Genomic DNA, 18,735 nt, shown 5'->3' on the forward strand with positions numbered 1-18,735 from the left:
TCAGTGAATGAACAACAGTAGCAGGTGGTAGTAGGTGTTGCTTATTAGATGTTCAGTATTAGAAAAAAGAACAGAATGACAGCAATCCCCCAGAGAGACACCTCTCTAAGAAATAACCTGACACCTGGCATCACTCTCCAAGACAGAGTTTTGTTTTGTTGCTTAACAGCCCAAAGCTTGCAAGGGTTAATGGGGTGAGAGAGTGAAGAAGGGGGCTCCTGGCTGAGACCTTTGCCCCCATCCATGTCTGCTTGCACCACAGATTATGTGGCTGCCAACCGTGTTATGGTGGCACATATGAGCTTTCTGTTGCTATCCAAGGACCTTAGCTGGGCTCACAGCACCCCTAGTAGGGTGCAGCCTGCTGCAGAGCTGAGGCATCTCCTGTTTGGATCACAGCAAAGCTTGGACCAAGGCCCCTCATTTTCTGGATGGGTCAGCATTTAGGTGTCAAGGCAAATGCTCTGGATTTTGCCCTTATTCTTGAGGCCACTGTCACCCTGGGATCAGGTCTGCAATTAGGAGGCCTCATCTCTGGGCTTGCTTCTTCAAAGCACCTGGGAGCTCCAGCTGTCATGGCTCAGTTTTCTGATCCCTCTGTAGGGCTGGTGAGGCTCCAGCCCATCAGGGAGGAACTATTTTGTTTGCTGGGTTTTGTGCACCTTGGACAAAGCTGAGAAATATGAGAGCTTGGGCCTGAGCTGACTCCACAGGGTCTGTTTGGACTGCTTGCCTTCTGCAAAAGGTTTGGAAGGCAAGACTAGAGTTTGACCCTTCAAGACATAGTTAATTTTTGGCATTTTTTATGATCTGGTGAGAAGATAATTTTCCCTGACCTTGGTGTATATTTCTGTTAGTGTTATCCAAGGTGGTTTTGGGGGTTTTTTGGTTTTTCACTTTTGACATCTTGATATTCTCTAAGGAAATTCTTTATAAAGAGATCTTCACTACCCTGTGATGGAAGGTGGACCTGTTTCTCTGTAGGATTTACTGCAGATCTCCAGCAAAGAAATGTGGCAATAACTACTTGTGGTATGAGCCAGGCCAGGGCTCCATGGGACTTGTTGCTATATAAAGGGAGTTAGAATTTCAAGGTTGCTGACACTTCTGTCTGCTAAGTCTCGCTAGGAGGGTCCTATTTCCTCCATGTATGTATGATATTTGACGGGCAGGTAGGAAGAAAAGCTGTGAGGGATTCCGAATATTAAGATTCAGCCCTGGCTCTGGCACCTGAGCCTCTTTTGGCAGTGTGCTGAGCATCGTGGCCATGCAGCACCCATGTGTTTGTATTCTCATCTTTCCCCCAAGGAAAACAGCATGTCTCAGGTTTCACTCGCACTCTCTTTTTGGTAGTTTTTTTAGCTAAGTGTGTATATGGGGGTGTTGTAAGTGGTGTATTTTTTTCCTCTTCTTCCTTTTCTTTTTGATGCTCGTGTTGCCCTGACCTGATCCATGTAAGGTAAGCATCTTGCTCTCGAAGTGAAAAGCAGCGAGGTCTGTGATAGTCCCTGGCTCCCAAGGGAATTGTTTCTACAGCCCTGGAACAAGCTTGAGAGATCTCTTGCTCTTACATCAGTACACTTTAAACCTACTCTGGAGAGCTCTGTTGTCCCAGCAGGGTGAAGTTCTGACCAAGAGGGCTTTTTTCCTGGAGCTTTAGTCTCTCTTTTGGCTACCTCGGGCTTAAGCTAAGGAGCACTTTGAAGGTAAGGACTGAGGATACTTAATACTTGAACTTGGTTCAGTATCCTAAGTCACTGCACCAAGGCAAGGCTTGATGTGCCCATGCTACTGAGGAAATGAGCTCCAGCTTTTTGTACTGGCTAAAGCTTTATAAGTGCTGGAAATGTCATGCTTTGATATTTTCTGTGTCTGTGGTCAAGCTGAGGAGTGACAAAGATTTGGATAATTGGAAGTTAGGTCATCAACAGGCTGAGCTGGATGAGGTGTCTGAGCCAGTCAGGGGTGCTTGAAAACTTTGCTTGTCAGCAGGAGTGGGGTGGTGGTGAGGAACTGAGTGGTGCTCCTAAACCACTGATCATGCTGACAACCTGCAAGTGCAAAACCCCCAACCCTAAACGCATTCTACAAATGCTCTGGGAACCTGGTGGAGAGATCAGTGAAAAGACTTTTATTACCTCTGAATGAGGCCAGTGTTTCACATTTGTGTCTGGGGCAGGTTTTCCTTAGTGGCAGAGCTGGTTTAAGAGCTCTCCCTACACCGTCCTGTCAGATAGACCTGTTTTTCTGCAGGGTTCATTTAATCTCGGTCAGGCCAGCCATCTGGACATGCTGTCTCTTGCATTGGTGCAAAGCAAGGGGTGACGGTCTGCAATGTGAGTGAGGCTGGCTTTGCAGCTTGAGGAGAAGGCATCTGAAGCTGCACACCGGCTGTTCCAGCTGAGCCCCTCTCGTTTACATGTGTGTTTGCAGGAAGGGTCTCAGTTAGGAGGAATGCAGCAAAGAGAAAAAGATCTGGGTGGCGAGGGAAGCTGTGGGTTATAATAATGATGAATCTATTGTTGCAGACACAGCTGATCGGTTTCTCTTTGCAGTAGCTTGGCCCCACATTTTAGCTAATGTAAATTAATGCAATGTGTGAAATGACAGCTGAGCCTTGGATCAGCAAGAGATCAGTGAGGAGGGTCACAAGTTGGACCACTAGCTTGCACTGTGCACACAAACTGAGATTATTTTAACTGCAGGTCTCGACCACACAAAAAAAACCAAACGGTGCAGCTTTCCCTGTGCAGTCTCTGTGAAATACCATCTATCTGCTGGAATGGTTCTTCAAATCTGAAAATTCCTATAAAGAAACACGCACAGGAAAATCCTGCCAACCTCGTGCTAGCTGGATGGACTGCCATGTGTCCTGGGGCAGGGGAGGAAGGAAAGAAGGCAAGCTTGGACAAGTGGCCTGGCTGAGGGACAGAACGATGCTTCGGTCTCTGCAAAATGTCCTGCCAGCTACAGTCACAAATGCTGATGGGGAAGAGATTTGCTTTTGCTCCAGTTAAAATGAAAATTGGTGGCTTGGCCCATGATGCAGATAAGATGGGTGCTGAGAATTATGTTCTCTTCCATCTGTTTTTCTCTAACCACTATCTCATTTTGACTCTGCACACATTAGCTTTGTCCCTCTCTGAAGAGCTGTGGAGGACTCAAAAGCCTCAGAGGTGGGTGAGATAGAAGAAACCAGAAAGAACAGGGTTTCTCACCCTCTCCTGAGCCAGTCGTCTTTCAGATCACGGGGTGATTAGTGCTAGGGAGTGAATCAGCTCAGGTGTTGGTCCTCACTCTTGAAAAGAGGCAGGTGGAGAGAAGGCAAAGCGACAGAACGATGCTGAGCAGGAGCCGGGGTGATAAGCTGCTGGACACACCTGCACTGTGTGGCCGGCTCTGGCTGCCCAGAGGTCACCTCCACCCCAGCCCTGCCCCAGCTGCTCACTGCCACCGCCACGCTTTCCCTGGGGCTGGGACACACTGGGTGAGTCTGCTTAGCTGTGACGGCCAGGCTAATCAGGGTTGATGGCAAGTGTCTGGAGGGAGCTGCGGTCACTGTAGCATCTGCAGAGCTTGTCAGGAAGGGCCTCTGGATGCTGCCGGGGCAAGGCAGAGAATTTGCTCTGCCCGAACCCAGGAGGAAGTTCGGATACTTTGCTTCATCTTTTGGCTTTGCTCAGCCCTCTGTGTCCTTCTGACAGCTCGCTCCCCAGCACTCCTTCCTCCCTCCCTCCTGCTGCTTCTTATCCCTGTGATGTACTTACCCCCCGACATCCACTGCCGTGTTGGAGTGGTGAATACTCCAGGATAGGAGTAGGATACCCTACCAGGATTAGCTCTGCCATCAAGGTCTCATCAAGCACCCTTCCCCACCCCTTGCCCAAGGGCATGGGTGAGCAGCAGAGAATTATCTGAGCGTTGTCTCATGAGGATCCTTTCTTGGATGCCCACAGCCAATGCCATTTTTTTTCCTCCTTTCCCCTGATCTCCTCGTGAGGGCGAGAGGGGAAGAGAAAAGACCTTTCAGAGCCCACACCTGGCACTCATAAATATTTCATGTTTCTAGCTTTTCTTCTCCTTGAAGAGCAAAACCTTTTCATATTTGATGCCCTGGGAGCCTGTTTGGTTGCTGAATGTCGCTTCATCAATGCTCTCCCTCCCTACTTTTCCTCCAGACTGCCCGGCCCCTATTCCTTTCTCTTCTCAAGGAATGTCTCCTTTTTTCAAAGGCTGCTTCAGAAAAGGTCATTGTCCCTTTTATATTCCCTCCTTGCTGTGAGCCAGTGTGGCTTCTGCTCTGCCAATGGTAAAGGACAAACAGGGATGTGGGGAAAGGCAGCAGTGGGGAGGGAGGCCAGGAGATGAGTGCACGTACACTGCGGAGCGGTGCAGAGGCAGAGAGGAGATGTAGGCACAGCAAGAGAAAAGTAAAGGAGCAGAGAGGCAGGCAGAGGTGGTGGAAGGTAGGAAGGAAGGTGCAGGAGGATTTTGCCAAAGAACTGGCTTTCCAGCACCTTCAAGAAGTAGTCATGGAAGATTTCAAGGCCAGGCTGGATGGGGCTTTGAGCAACCTGGTCTAGTGGGAGGTGTTCCTGCCCTTGGCAAGGGAGTTGGAACTCAATGATCTTTAAGGTCCTTTCCAACCCAAACCATTCTATGATTCTATGCACCGGTGTTGCTGTGGATGGGGGCTTGTCCAGCAAAGGCGGGAAAAGAGAGGCTTTCTAGTTCTCCAGGGCAGGATGCTCCCAAAGCTGCACTGACAAACAAGACACCTGCCCATTTCCATTGTCCTGCAACTGCTTTAGAGACCTTGTTACCTCAGCCACCAGGGTCTGCAGTAAATCATCACCCATCTATCCTTAGGCTTTTCAGCCCTTCTCCCTTTTTCTGCCCTACACCTCATGAGCGCTTGAGTAACCAGCGACTGTTTGCAACCTGCTCCCGGTCAGGCTGTGCAGACCCCAAAACACACTGCTCTGTGGGTCCTTCCTGAGAGGAGCTCATCCCCTCCTGCCCGTGAAAGCATTCACACATCTGGCAGTGCGGGTCCTTCCCTGGAGATGCGCAGCAGATGCCTTAGTGTGCTGGACCAACCCATCCCTTCCTGGGTACAGGGGACTACAAAGCCCCAGATGCGAACAGACCCACGCAGGGCTGCTGGCTCAGGAGGGAATGGGGAGGCTGCGAGGGCTTCCCCACAGATTGCCCATAGGTGCTGGCACAGGTGCAGGAGGGGTACTGGCAAGATGCTATAGCAGAGGACGGGGCTTAGGGACTCTGGCATGAGTATTGCAGGCATCAGGGGAGGCTAACAGTGGAGAGAACAAAGGTACCGAGCTTGTATTTACAGTGTGCCTTTCTTCCATATGGAAACAGTAGTTGAAGTACCTACACTCACTGAGTGAATTCAGCAGAGGAGGTCCATTTGATGGAAAACTGATGCCTCTGGTGAAAAGTGGGTTCCCAGAGCAATTGCTTTGCAGTTTAGTGCAAGAAGCAAAAGGGCCTTTGCACAAAGTAAAGTGATGAATTTATTTTAGAGGTGGTTGGCCCATAGAAGAATTACAATTGATGTTTGGATGGGTGTAGCTTCAGTGTTCTTGCTTTTGGAAGAGCCAATCTCATATCCACAGTCAGCGTCAATGGGCAGACATGGATGACTATTCAATTGGGAGATTTTTTAAAAGTAAAAATTGGGTTTCATTTGGATTTAGAAATGGAACCCACCAATGCTGAAATTCTTTGTGATGTGGAAGAGACGGCAAGTGCTGGGGCCACCTGCCTGGTGGCCACCTGCCTGGTGTAAGGCTGCCTGCCGGTTCTTGGGTTACAGGCCCAGGTACCCCAGAGGGCCTAGCATGAGGGCAATTGCTATGATCGTGGAGCTGTGGATAGCACAGTCCTGTACCATCAGTAGCCACTCTGAGAGTCGGGATGGAGAATGTGTGGGCAGGCAGGATGCTTCCAAGTAAAAGGCAAGCAAGTTTTGCAAGTCACCTGTCTTCTCTTGGAACATGGCAAAAACCAATTTTTGCAAATTCTGGCTCAACAAGTGTGTTGTCTGTATGATTCTGGTGGGAATGTCTGTTCTATCTGTTCTGTGTTTCAGCATAAGGGCAGTCTCATTCTTCCCATTTGCTCTGTTCTGAGGTGGAGCTAGCATCAATTGGTCTGAAAAACATCACCCCCTCTTGCAGCGCTGCTGGCACAGCTTCCCGTGTTGCTTGGCTCTCCTTAATGTAATGACCAGGACAGTTTATGGGAACTACCGAGCTCGTGCTGTGAAGCAGCGTTAGTGCTGGGAACAGGCTGCACTGCAGCGAGGGTGTGTGGCCTTAAAGCCAAAGTGTTGTGCCGAGTGTTGCTCCAGAGCCTGGCAGGTCACTGCGACAGGCAGCAGGGGACCGTGGCTATGCTGTTGGGCTTTGTGAGGTAACAGATCAGAAAGCTATCAGTGACTCATGGCATGTCCACGATCCCCAGTGAGTGGCTGGAGCTGCACCCCTGCACTGCTGAGTTACTGATGGAAATGGCCTTAATGGTGACTAGTGATACAGCTGGGCAGTCTGGCAAGCAGGGGTTAGCTGCTCCACAGCCTGGCCTTAGAGCTAATGCCACCATTCCTTATCCTTCATGATCCCATGCGGCCACCCTTTAAGCATCTTCTCCTTCCCACACATCACCTACCTGCAAGTACCACTCCTGTCTCTCCCACCCACATCCGTCCCCGTAACATTCTCTTCTGAGTTAAACCAGTCCGACGCTCCACACCAGGCACCTTTCGCCCTTCCTTTCACTGTGTGTGCACCCCAGGCCTGCATGCCCCCCCCAGGCACTGCTTCCCTCCCCTCTCTGCAGCATGAGCAGCCTGGGGAATAGAGATAGAGCGTAGTGCACAGCATCGTGTGACTAATTACTTGATGCTGGGCACACAAGGGGGATTAACTTGAGCCTCAAAGGGCTGTCAGAGAATCCTAATCTCATCTTCCCCTCCTTTTTCGCCTTCCACCGCCATCTGAAGTAATGAACTGGTTATAAATACCTAATTAGCTAATTATTTGCTGGCCTACATGGAACATCTTCAGTGAAGGAACTCCCTGAGCCCCTGGGGGAGGGACCTCCATGGAGGCAAGAAGAAACGACCAGACGAGGTGTTTGCAGGTGTAAAGGTGGTACAGTGATGCTCAGAAGGGTTTCTAGACTTTCACCATCCCTAGAGAGCAGAGGAATAGTCACTAGCTCCATGAAGAAACGAGCCAATCCTTACTCCTACTTGTGACTATGTGAGCTGAAGAATCAGGGAGAAATAAAACCACAGAAAGAATTCATTAGGTAATTAGAACAAAAAAAGGAAAAACAAAGGGACAGAGGTGCTTTGCCAACAGCATTTCAGGCTGTGCCCTCTACCTGTGTGCTCCAGCCCTGTTGGAAATGGAGGACTAGACAAGAGAGAAGAGTGTGGTCTCCATGGCTGTCCCCTGATGAGACTGTCACTGAGAAGACCAATTTATGCCAGTTGTTTGTGTGTGCTGGAAAAATTCATCCTGCTGGGCAGGCTGGCCTTGGGCCGTCAATGCAGTTCTCATGGTTTGCAGCGTGCGGTCATGAAACTGGGATGACTTTCAGTCTGAGCTGTCTGAGGATGGGGCGGTTGAGCTGCTGTGCACCTTTGGGGCAGAGTTTTCACTCCATTGCCCTTCTGCAGGGAAGGGGGAGGGAGGGCTATCAGACAGCTGATGGTAACAGAAGTCTCATTCCCTTTTCTTCTCGCTGCTGCAGACGGAGGCCTAGGGTTAAGAGATCACGGCATCACAGCAGCTCTGCTGGCTGCCTGTCAGTAGAGGTTAGGACAAGAAAGGGCAATGATCATAAATCTAGCCTGGTTTGGGCAGTAATTAATTTCCGACAGTCTGCTTTTATCTTCATGTGGCTTTTTTTATGTCTCCTGAATTTTTCTTTCTTTTCCCTCTTCTTCCCTTCCTTTTTCCCATTTCTGTTCCTCCATCCCACACTTTCTCCTTCTGGCTCTCTTCTCCCCCTGCAGGCATGCGCATCCTTGTGAACTTGCTCCTGGATACCTTGCCCATGCTGGGGAACGTCCTTCTTCTCTGCTTCTTTGTCTTCTTCATCTTCGGCATCATCGGGGTGCAGCTGTGGGCTGGGCTGCTCCGCAACCGCTGCTTCATGGAGGAAAACTTCACAATGTGAGTGCTTGGGAGACAATGTCCCTTTCCTTTCTCCCAGGGGCATTTTTCTTTCCCTTTCCCTGCTCTGCTGTCCTCCGCTGCCTCTCTCTCTATGTATTTCTTACTCCAAATGGCTGTACGTTGATACCATGCGGAGCATTGGCCATGTCTTGCAGTGACTGAAAAGAGAGGGAGGGCAAAGGCAGCTGTTTTTAGTCTGTCTTCATGGTCCACGGATGCCTGGGCTCATTTGGATTTGGCCAAGGCACAGGTTAGCGTAGCTGCCTCCTCTGGCCGTGCCCAGGGATTCAAAATGCTGTTCCTACTCCCAGAAATAGTTGACACTCTGAAACACCAGCAACGCTGTCTTTCTCCTGGACTTTCTCCCTCTTCAAAAAACAACAAGACGAGTCTTATGGAAAACCATAGTGCTGCCTGATGCTACCAGGGACACTGTTGGCACCTTAAAGGTTGAGCTGAGATCGCTGTTTGGACGGTAGCACATTATTTCCAGGGGCTTTGGAGGGACATGGAAAATATCATGAGTAGAATTGCCCATGGGAGATCCCATGGGGAGGGGACAGAGGGCTGTTGGGAGAGGTGTCCTACAGCTGAGAGTTAGTAGAAGTGAGAGCATCTGAAAGAGAAAAATGGCTGCTTGAATGGGACAAAAAAAAAGCATGGGGTGCTTTTTTTGCCAGAACTCTGAGTGTTCAGAGTTCTGGCAAAGAGCCTGGAGCCACCCAGGGGTCAATTACAGGTATCTGAGGTTTATTCTAGGGGGGCCTGCAGATCATGGCTCTCCTCCTCCCCAGAGGCAGTGGGGTGGAAAAGTTCCTGCCTGCTGCCAGTTCTCCAATTACCCTCCTGGGGAGCAGAGCACCAATTCCAGGGCATAGCTCCTCCTGTTGACTTTCTGGCTTTAGCAGATCTCAGGCTTTAAAATGTCTTCTTAAGACTGTATGCTAATCCCAGGCATCCTATCAGTTTAGACTGCTTAAAAAAAACCTAAAGCTGTAGATCAGTTTAGACTGATTAAACAATTCTGAAGCTTTAGATCATCTCAAATTGGAAAAAAAAAAGTGTGAAAATACAATCTGCAGAACAGCAGTGGGGTTGGAGAGTAGGAGCTGCTTAAAGCTGCCATTTACTGTGTTTATATATTCCTTGGGGAAAAATGAATGTTTATGATGATTGTCCTTTATGCAAATTAAGAGTAGTACTACTGTAATGACTGTAATTACATCCATGCAGAGTTAATGTAACTGAGAAGTGAATCGGGGCTACAGCCTGCAAAGTAACAGATACTAGAAAACCTTTGGCTGACCATTACTAGAGAAATTAAGTTTGCAGGCACCCAGTTCACCAATGATGTGGATGTAATGGCAGATCTTTTTGGTTTAGTCCCGCTTAGTTTAGAATCAGAGACTTTCTTTTCTTTTTCATCAACACCTCTTCCAATGACACCTAGTGAAAAAGTCTGCATTCATGCAACGGTGAAAGCTGTGTATTGTAGCACTGCAAGGAATGCACCAGATAAAGTTTAATGGAAAATTTTAAATCTCCATCTTTCACTTTCCTCATCATTAGCTCATCTCCAGCTAGGCAAGCATAGATGATTTTAATTATTCATGCATTTGGAAGGTGCTTGCATTATTTGGAAAAAAAGCATGTGAACTTGTCATGAAACATTGCACCCATAATACCAACTGTCAAGGAGGAGTCAAAGTTAAGGTTAAGTCAATTTTAACTTTGCATTTCCTGATTTTTAAGGCTTAGCTGTGCAACCTTAATTATGCATGAACTGGATTTTATTTTTTTTTAGAAGTACAGAAGGTTCACTGCCAAATGTTATAAAACATGTCCATCAACGGTTACATACATGAGCACATCACAGAGAAGCCTGATGAACTTCCTTAATAACACTGCATCTGATTTAGCTTTGATGCTAATGGGGAGAGTGATCAGAATGCAAATCTCTGCATTCCAGCTTTTCTTCGTCTCCATGAAAGCAGGTTGTGTAATTTGTCTTGGTGTGGTCTGATGGCAGGCAAAGGTATGAAAACTAGGAACTCACCCTGGAAATTTCCTGTTTTTCAGGAGTCTTGTCTTCCCTTCCCTTCTCCTGAGGCAATAAACCTGGAAATCCCTTACCCAGTGCCTTATCCTATGTCAGGATGGGAGCTCCCAGCTCCACCAGTGTCACTGATGGGAAACTGTCTCTTAAGGAACTTTATAACTGTGGGCTTTCTATCCTTACAGACAAGGTGACATTGTCCTGCCCCCTTATTACCAACCTGAGGAAGACGATGAGATGCCCTTTATCTGCTCACTGTCAGGAGACAATGGAATTATGGGCTGTCATGAGATACCCCCACTGAAGGAGCGGGGCCACGAATGTTGCTTGGACAAGGAAGATTATTATTACTACAACTCAGTCCGTCAAGAGTTCAACATCAGTGGCATGTGTGTCAACTGGAACCAGTACTACAATGTGTGCCGTACAGGCAATGCCAACCCGCACAAGGGTGCCATCAACTTTGACAACATTGGGTATGCCTGGATTGTGATATTTCAGGTAAGACTGAGTTAGCCTCCTAACAAGGCTCAATCCATTTTTCTTTTTTCCAACTCAGTCTCTTTCTTTGCTCCCATGATGGTTTCTGCAGGGTGTGATACAGCTGCAGAGAGAAAAGCGCCTTGTAACTAGTCTGGCAAGAGAGACTAAACACACTGCAAATGGTGTTCCTGAAGATGGGGAGGGACATAGACCTGTTCCAGGCCTTTGCTGAAATGAGCTACATACTTCAGGCTGACTTGTACCAGTTGTCCCTTCAATCCAGATCACTATAGCAAAAGAGTCTATTTATTTATTTTTAATTTCAGGCACGTGTTGTAGATGGGAGCTAAAATCCATCCCTTTTTTCTTTTCTGCCGGCTGTACACGGTGTCCAGTCCAAGGGGCACAGAAACATCCTGCGGCTTTTCCCCCTCTGTGATCCAGGGAAATGAACTATTTTAATGAAATATTCCTGCTGTGGACTAGCATGATCTCACAGGCTTTGACAATATGCCAGTGCCACCAAGCAGTACCACGCTGATTTCCTGGAATGGAAATTTGGCCTCCTTAAAATGAATTGTTGTTTCTCACCTTCCTTGGGTTGTAACAGCTCTGCCAGTATCTGCCTGTATACACTGAGGAGTGAACTCTGGAAGCCCACTTCCCTCCTGTTTCTCTTGTTATTGTTTGTCTTTGCAGGTGATCACACTGGAAGGGTGGGTGGAGATCATGTACTACGTGATGGATGCCCATTCCTTCTACAATTTTATCTACTTTATCTTGCTGATAATTGTAAGTATAAGACTTGACAACTGTCAGCATTGTAAACTAAGATCCTACAAAAAGACAGGTGTTAGGTCAGCACAGATACTGGGAAGCAAGCTACTTTATCTGGATTTCTTCTAGGAATCCCAGGAACATAGCTAGTTGATTGTCACCAAGAGTCGGTGGCAGAATTACATAGTTGTCAGTCAGGTTATTCTCTTTCACTCAAAAAGTATGTTAAGGATCAATTCCTAGAGATATACATATGCAGTGTAGAATAATGTTCTCATCCACAGATCTTCTCTCAAAGTAAATTCCCCAACCCAGTAGGCCCAAAAGCTCAGAAAACCTTTTTCGCATCTGCCCTCCTACTTGGTCTCTTTATACATCTTAAGCTCTTGGGTCATTCAATGATTCAAAGATGATTCAAGGATTGGAGCATCTCCCTTATGAAGAAAGGCTGAGAAAGCTGGGACTCTTTAGCCTGGAGAAGAGAAGGCTGAGGGGAGACCTTATCAATGCTTAGAAGTATCTAAAGGGTGGGTTGAAGGAGGAGGGAGCCAGACTCTTTTCAGTGGTTGCCAGTGAGAGGACGAGGGGCAACGGGCACAAGCTGGAACATAGGAGGTTCCACTCAAACATGAGAAAAAATTTCTTCACGGTGAGGGTGACAGAGCCCTGGAACAGGCTGCCCAGGGAGGTTGTGGAGTCCCCTTCTTTGGAGATTTTCAAGACCCACCTGGATGCAGTCCTGAGTAACATGCTCTAACATGCTCTAGGCAATCCTGCTTCAGCAGGGGAGTTGGACTAGATGATCTCTGTGGTCCCTTCCAACTCTAAAAAAATTCAGTGAAATTTGGTGAAATTCTTGACACATGTTTTTATGGCTTTTTTTTTTTTATGGCTTTACCTGGATTTCTTAGACTCAGGGTCTCAGATTCAGATTTTGTCAGATTCAGGGTCTGTCATGCTGAATTACTTCTTCACCATGAACAAAAAGGAGCTGCTGCTCCAAAAGGGTCAGCAGTTCAACATAAGCTGGCTGCGTGAGATCACTTGTGGCTAGTGGGGAAGGAAAGAGAGAAGTGTGTCCATGATGAGAACTTAATAAACAGTTTATAAGCCCCGTGGATTTATACAAGTGAAGGTTGAAGGTTGCTTTGCTGTGAGGACATTTGGTGGTGGTGCCTGGAAAGAGAGGTGAGAAATATGATGCCATTGCTTCTTCCATTCCTCAAGCCTCCCACGTGTAAATGCATTTTCTTGGAGGGAATATTCTATTTCTGACAAGGAAGGATTCTGTTTTTATGAAGACTCTTGCACTTTTCCCACAAAGAGACTAAAGTCAAGACTAGGAGGGAAAGACCAAGGATGGATTATGAGAAGTATAAAATCTGCACACCATAAGTACAATTTAGTTCTAGATAGCTCAGGCAGTAAGGACCTCAGAGGGTATCTCCAAAGCCTACATGCATTTGGATGGGCTGTTGAAAGGACCTGGCTAAGACTCTACTTTGCACCTACTATTTGTCCTATATGGTCATGGCCTCCTAGAAATAGGATTTCTAGAAGCAGACTCGCCTGGCACAGAATCTAGTTTAAATTCAAATTGACATGCAATGACTTGAGAGCAAACAAACCTTAATCCAGTTTCTGGGAGAAACACTGCAGCCTGTGCGTATGTGGAGTGGCACAAAAAAAGTCTGCTGGTACATTCAGGTCAGAGAACTTATTGAAAAGCTGAATCCTCGAATCTTCATGGTATCCTTGATTTCTCCCTGCCTTCTGGACTTCTACCATCACAAGGGAAAGACAGAGAGAAAAAAAACAGAAAGTTGACCCACTCCCTGTGGGCTACAACACGAGCCAGGACAGCAGAGGTGAAATACACCTTGAGGAATGCTGCTTTTACTTTGAGACTGGAGAGTCCCAAGGAGAGACAATGCAGAGGTATGATTGCACAGGATGGGAGAATTCCCCCCAGCTCTATTCCCAAAGGCAAACTGAACATCTACTGCTTTTTGTGAATTCAGAAAACAATTCTTTCCCATCAAGTTTGTTCAGATCTCCACCATGCAATAGATATTTAGCACCTACTTGCATTTTCATTTTGAGCAGCATGGCCAGGACACACAGATTTGTGCAACATGCAGTTCAGCACAGACTTTATTCCTGGCCCCAGACGCAGCCTCTCCCGGAGCCAGAAAGGGCTGTGCAGAGTCAGTGTTTAACCTCTGGGGTGGGCATGCCCGTTTCCTGCAGGCCAGTTCCAAAAACTGCCCCTCACCCTCTGCTCCAAACTACATAAATTCTGTCAGCACATTTTTGGTTTCTAAACAGGAGCATCCTTTTAGTGCTGGCTCACCTCATGTGGATTCCCAGTGATTCAAACTTTGTCTCTGAATTAGCAGGCGGCTGAAAACCCTCAATTAAACACTCCACCTGAGATTTTACTGCAGAGTGTCATTGACATTTCTAGACACTCCCTCCTCATTTGCAGAACCCATGTAGGTTTATTTCCATCAAACACAGGAGCACATGAACCTCGACTTACTCTGGGGACTGCTCAGAATAAAGGAGCCATATGCTAGATGGGGTATTTCCTTTGCCTTTGGTGGATTTACACGAAGAAAGCATTTAGCCTTTCTGTTACCTTCTTTGCACGTGTAATGCATCTTTTGCAACACACAGCAACACCATAGTGTGAACTTGTGATCACATGGTTTCATTTTCCTTCCTCTTATAGAAATGAGAACCTTTTTTCAAGTCTAATGAAGCACAGTCATTCCATCCTTTATTCCTCCCTCCTTCTCCATGGCTGAAAGGCCTGGGTTTCTAAGCAGGATTGCCCTGACAGTTGTACTTCAAGCCCTGACCCTTTGCTTTTCCACATACATCTTAGCCTTGGCTCAAACTGACTCTTCTGGGGACAGATCTCCACAGCCTCATTTTCAGAGCTATGCTTTCATCCATGACGTCTCCCTCCCTCATGGAGATATGTTCAAACACATGCATAAGGGCACTACCTGCTACTGCTCATCCTGCAGGAAGAAGGCTCCACCACCTGGATATATTCCCAGTATGGTTAGGACTCCTGCATAGCTGTGCTCCCCTGAGGGGAAGGATGCTGGCTGACCCTTGCACTCAGAATAGCCTTGCAGAACAACCTAGTAAAAACATTTTACATATTAAGAAAAGTGTAAATAACTTCGCCTCTGTCAGAGCTAAGGGAAGTGACATGAAGGCAGGACTGCTCTCACATCTCAAGTCAGTGTTTCATTTGGGTCTTCCTGCTTGAGCTCCAGCTGCCTCTTTGTCACTTTTCCAGCTACTTGGCCACTGGTGTGGCTCCTGGGCTAGAGATAGCTCTTCTGAGCTCTCAGGCTGGCCTCCATATTGCAGCACTTAGTGGCCACCTTGAAGTGCTTTGTGCTTACATATATGGGCTTCAGAATATGGGTATCCAGGCATAAGCAATAAAAGTAATGAGCAAGTAAGTCAGATCTCTAGCACCAGTCATATTTTATTAGAAACAGGGATTGAACCTTGGGTTGAACAAGGCCAGGTTCCGCTTAATCCAAGTACGGTTCAGTCTCAGGACTGAACGGGACTCCTGTGTTGGGATTCTGAATCAGTGTTCTCCTTCTGCCTCTGTCAGATGCTTTGTCTGACTCCATGTCAGACACTTTCGGTCTCCTCGCTCAGCTAGCTGAGATGGATTGCTCAATTATGAGCCATCTGGGACCCTTCCTGTCCTTCTGCTGGCTGGGAGGCAGCGTGAAGCTCAGCAGAGCCTTAGAGTTTATGGACTTGCCTGCCGTCTTAAGGATTAAAGAAGCTCATTTATTTTGCGTTTGATGTTCCTCACAAAGAGGTTTAAGAATTGGGGGTTAGTTGCCATATCCACTCCTCCCCTTTTTGGTCATCTGGTGGGAAATCCCAGCAAACGGTGCCTGTAAGGACAAGGCTTGGTGATGTGAAACCTGAACTCCTCTCTGGATTCAACCACAGGCTTACACTGTGACCCTGCTGAGGACATCTTGTTGCCCTCGGCTCCTCTGCTTGTAGCCTAGAGAGAAGGTGTTGCAAGTGTTAATCACTTGTTGTCTGTGGAATTGTTGGAAGTTGCAAAGACCCAGGCAGGGTCACAATTAGCTTTCCAGAAATGTGTGGACAGCTGGTGTCCAACTCCCAACCCTGCCTCACTCAGGGCAAGCAGAGAGAGACAACTGAATGGGCAAACTCGTGTGAGTGCAGTATGGTGATAGGGGGAAGAGGGCAGGAGGGTGCATCAGAGAAGATTTTGGATTCCCAGTCATATTCTCATCAGTGAAAATATGCAAAACATCATGGACTAGAGAAAATCTTGGGGGAAGGCGAAGGAATCTGAACGAGACATCGTTTTAATTTTCAAGGCCACATACAGAAGCTGAAGGGAAAATAGGCTGAAATATGGGTGGGAGGAGAAGGAAGAGAAGGGTTCAGTGATGAAGAGAAACAGAATTAGAACAGCTTTGAAGGGTGCTGAGAGGAGGAGGGGGGAAAAAAAGCCCTTTGTTTTGAGGTGGTTTATTGTCCTTATGCTGAATCTGGTTGGAAAGGGCTTTATGTTTCAAAGGCTTATTCAAATGCTAGCACTTGTTGAAACTTTGAAATACTGAGAACCACAGTATTGAGCCTCTGGACAGAGCTGCTGGGCATCACTATGCAAAAGAAGGGGGCAAGCTGATGGGGGAGAGGCAAGGGCTGTGCACTGAGGGGAAGGCTGCTTGGGTAGATAAAACAAGCTAGGGTACTTGCTGAAAAAACCTCCACCTTTTCTATGCACGAGGATTGGGGTCAGGTTATCGCTACCTTTGCTTGCCCGCTCCTCTTTGCTGGAAGAGTTATATGGGAGAGGACACACACGTGAAGGTAAGGGCAGGACTGGATCCAGCTCTATGTCAAAGCTATTTCTTGGAGAGGAGAGACGGGGAGGTGAGACTGTGTCCTGTGTGAGTTCGTACAGGAAGAACACGGTGTGAGGATGTCCCTTAGTAGGGATGCTTCCTGGTCCAGGGAAAGGAAAAATCTTGAGCTAGTGTTTTCTCTCCTCCTGGGGGCTGCCCTGCAGAGTCCGTTTCAGAGCAGCGCAGATGTGTGGTCCTTGTTCAGAGATCAGACTCTGCGTTTTATCAATACCATATCACCACTTGCGTCTCTATAGGGAGTAGGCACCAATCAAGGCATCGTAGCTTTTGAGAACTGAGCATGGTTACCAGCCCTTTTATGTGTGGAATTCTCATCATATTGAAGCCCAGGTTTTATCTTGAGTGTAATGGAGTCTCTTCTAGTGGAGACTCACCTGTAATTTCATAATAATGTTACACTGAGAGTGAGATTTTTACCTCCAGATCTCTCAGCACCAATAAATATTTGCTCCATTTTACAGATAGGAAAGCTGAGGCAAAGGAAGCTTAAAGGGAACATGCAAAGGTGTAAAATAAGCCTGATCAACATACTGGTTTCTGCATGTAGAATAGGAAGAACTTGGGTATTTTGTTTTGTTTCTAAGAAATTGGGGGAGTAGGTTGTGACTGTTTTTGTGTTTGAAATGGAAATCCTACCTAGGCTGGAGGACAAGTAAAATAAGAGCTAATATAACATATCTGTAATATATCAGAAGAATCAGAAGAACAGAAAATGAGCAAGGAAACACTGTTTTGCCAGACTATTTAGTGTCCTTCTCAAAGTCATTAGTTTTTGTAAACTCCTCTTTGATTTAAAAGGCTGATTCATTTCAGCAAAGTGCCATCTCTCTGTATGGTGAATTAAGGTGTAAATGGTAGAAATAAATAAAATGCTCCAAGAATACTGAGATGTCCTCCAGGAATTGAAGACCATAAATGACAGCGCATGATTCTCCAGTAGTAAAAGAGTAAGCAGAGGAGAAAGCAACCAAACTACCAAAATAGTCCTCTGTCTCCCACATTCTGTTTAACACAAAGGAGAGGGAAAGAAAAAGTTTCCAGTTTTCATCAAACCGTTTGCAGTTAACTTCTAAGTGACACGCTAAAGGTCCCAAAACCTGCCAAAGAGCCGAAAATAGGGCTTGTGTTTCCTGAATTTCAGTTAAGAGCTCTAAATTCTGCATGGAAATGATGTTGAGTGAGTTCTCAAAAACGAGCTTAACCAGTCCTGGCTGTCTCTGAAATCCCATCTCCATACGCAGACTGGTTCCCATTCCTGTCTGCCTCCAGTCACTTTCCCCTCCTCTCTCCTCTTTCCCCCTCTTCTATGTTCTTCCTCTGGCTGACACTGACTGTCCCTCCTTTTCCTTTGCTACTAGGTGGGCTCCTTTTTTATGATTAACCTGTGCCTGGTGGTCATTGCCACGCAGTTCTCGGAGACCAAGCAGCGGGAGCACCAGCTGATGCAGGAGCAGCGGGCCCGGTACCTCTCGTCTAGCACTGTTGCAAGCTACATGGAGCCGGGAGACTGCTATGAGGAGATCTTCCAATACATCTGCCACATCATGCGCAAGGCCAAACGCCGTACCCTTGGGCTGTACAACAGCATACAGAGCTGGCGCCAGGGCCACGTGGAGCCAAGCGATGCCAAGCTACGCACGAACAGGAAAAGCCAGAGGCACTACAGTAAGGATTTCATGGGTAAAGCTGGAAATGCCAATAGTGGAAATGTGAGAGTAACTGGGAGCATCCCCATGTGCCAGCTTGCCAAAGGACCTGTGCGTACAAAGCACAGAATTAGAATTGACATTGGCCATTGAGCATTGGGCCATGGCTGGTACAGCAGAACAGCAAAGTGGAGATGACCAGCAAGAACGGGAATGAAACAGGGGTGACCAGGAGGGAACATGGGAAGCCCAGGACTGAAACCCAGAGACCATAATGGGACAATACTAAAGGCACTGACTGGGGCTTGTAAAGGGCTCCAGGTCTGGTACAGCAGGATGGAAGATAAGTATTAGGGGGATATGAGAGAGTGGGACTAAGGATTGGACTGGGTGACACACCAGGTCCCCCAGAGTTCTCCTCCCAAGCTGGGTTGCAGTGGGACCTCAAGAGAGAGGCGAAGGGAGCAGAATTGCCGTAGGGTGCCTCCTGAACCAAGGAAGCACTGCTGAAGAAGTCAGTTTGGTATGCAAGGGCAGCAAAGACAATTTCTCTTGATGGGAGCACATGCTGTTGTATAAAATTAGACACGAAATGCCATTTA

General features: G+C 47.2%; 1 protein-coding gene across 1 annotated transcript in view; it reads left to right on the forward strand.

Moving 5' to 3' along the window:
* The window catches only part of CACNA1I (calcium voltage-gated channel subunit alpha1 I), a 164,080-nt gene that overhangs the window by 98,897 nt on the left and 46,448 nt on the right, over positions 1–18,735 (forward strand). The window contains exons 5-8 of the mRNA XM_074168446.1: positions 8,051–8,210; positions 10,455–10,770; positions 11,452–11,544; positions 17,846–18,152. Of these exons, the coding sequence (XP_074024547.1) occupies positions 8,051–8,210; positions 10,455–10,770; positions 11,452–11,544; positions 17,846–18,152 (876 nt within the window). The remainder of the gene's footprint in view (positions 1–8,050; positions 8,211–10,454; positions 10,771–11,451; positions 11,545–17,845; positions 18,153–18,735) is intronic.

This window comes from Numenius arquata, chromosome 2, assembly GCF_964106895.1.
Source record: "Numenius arquata chromosome 2, bNumArq3.hap1.1, whole genome shotgun sequence".
NCBI lineage: Eukaryota > Metazoa > Chordata > Aves > Charadriiformes > Scolopacidae > Numenius > Numenius arquata.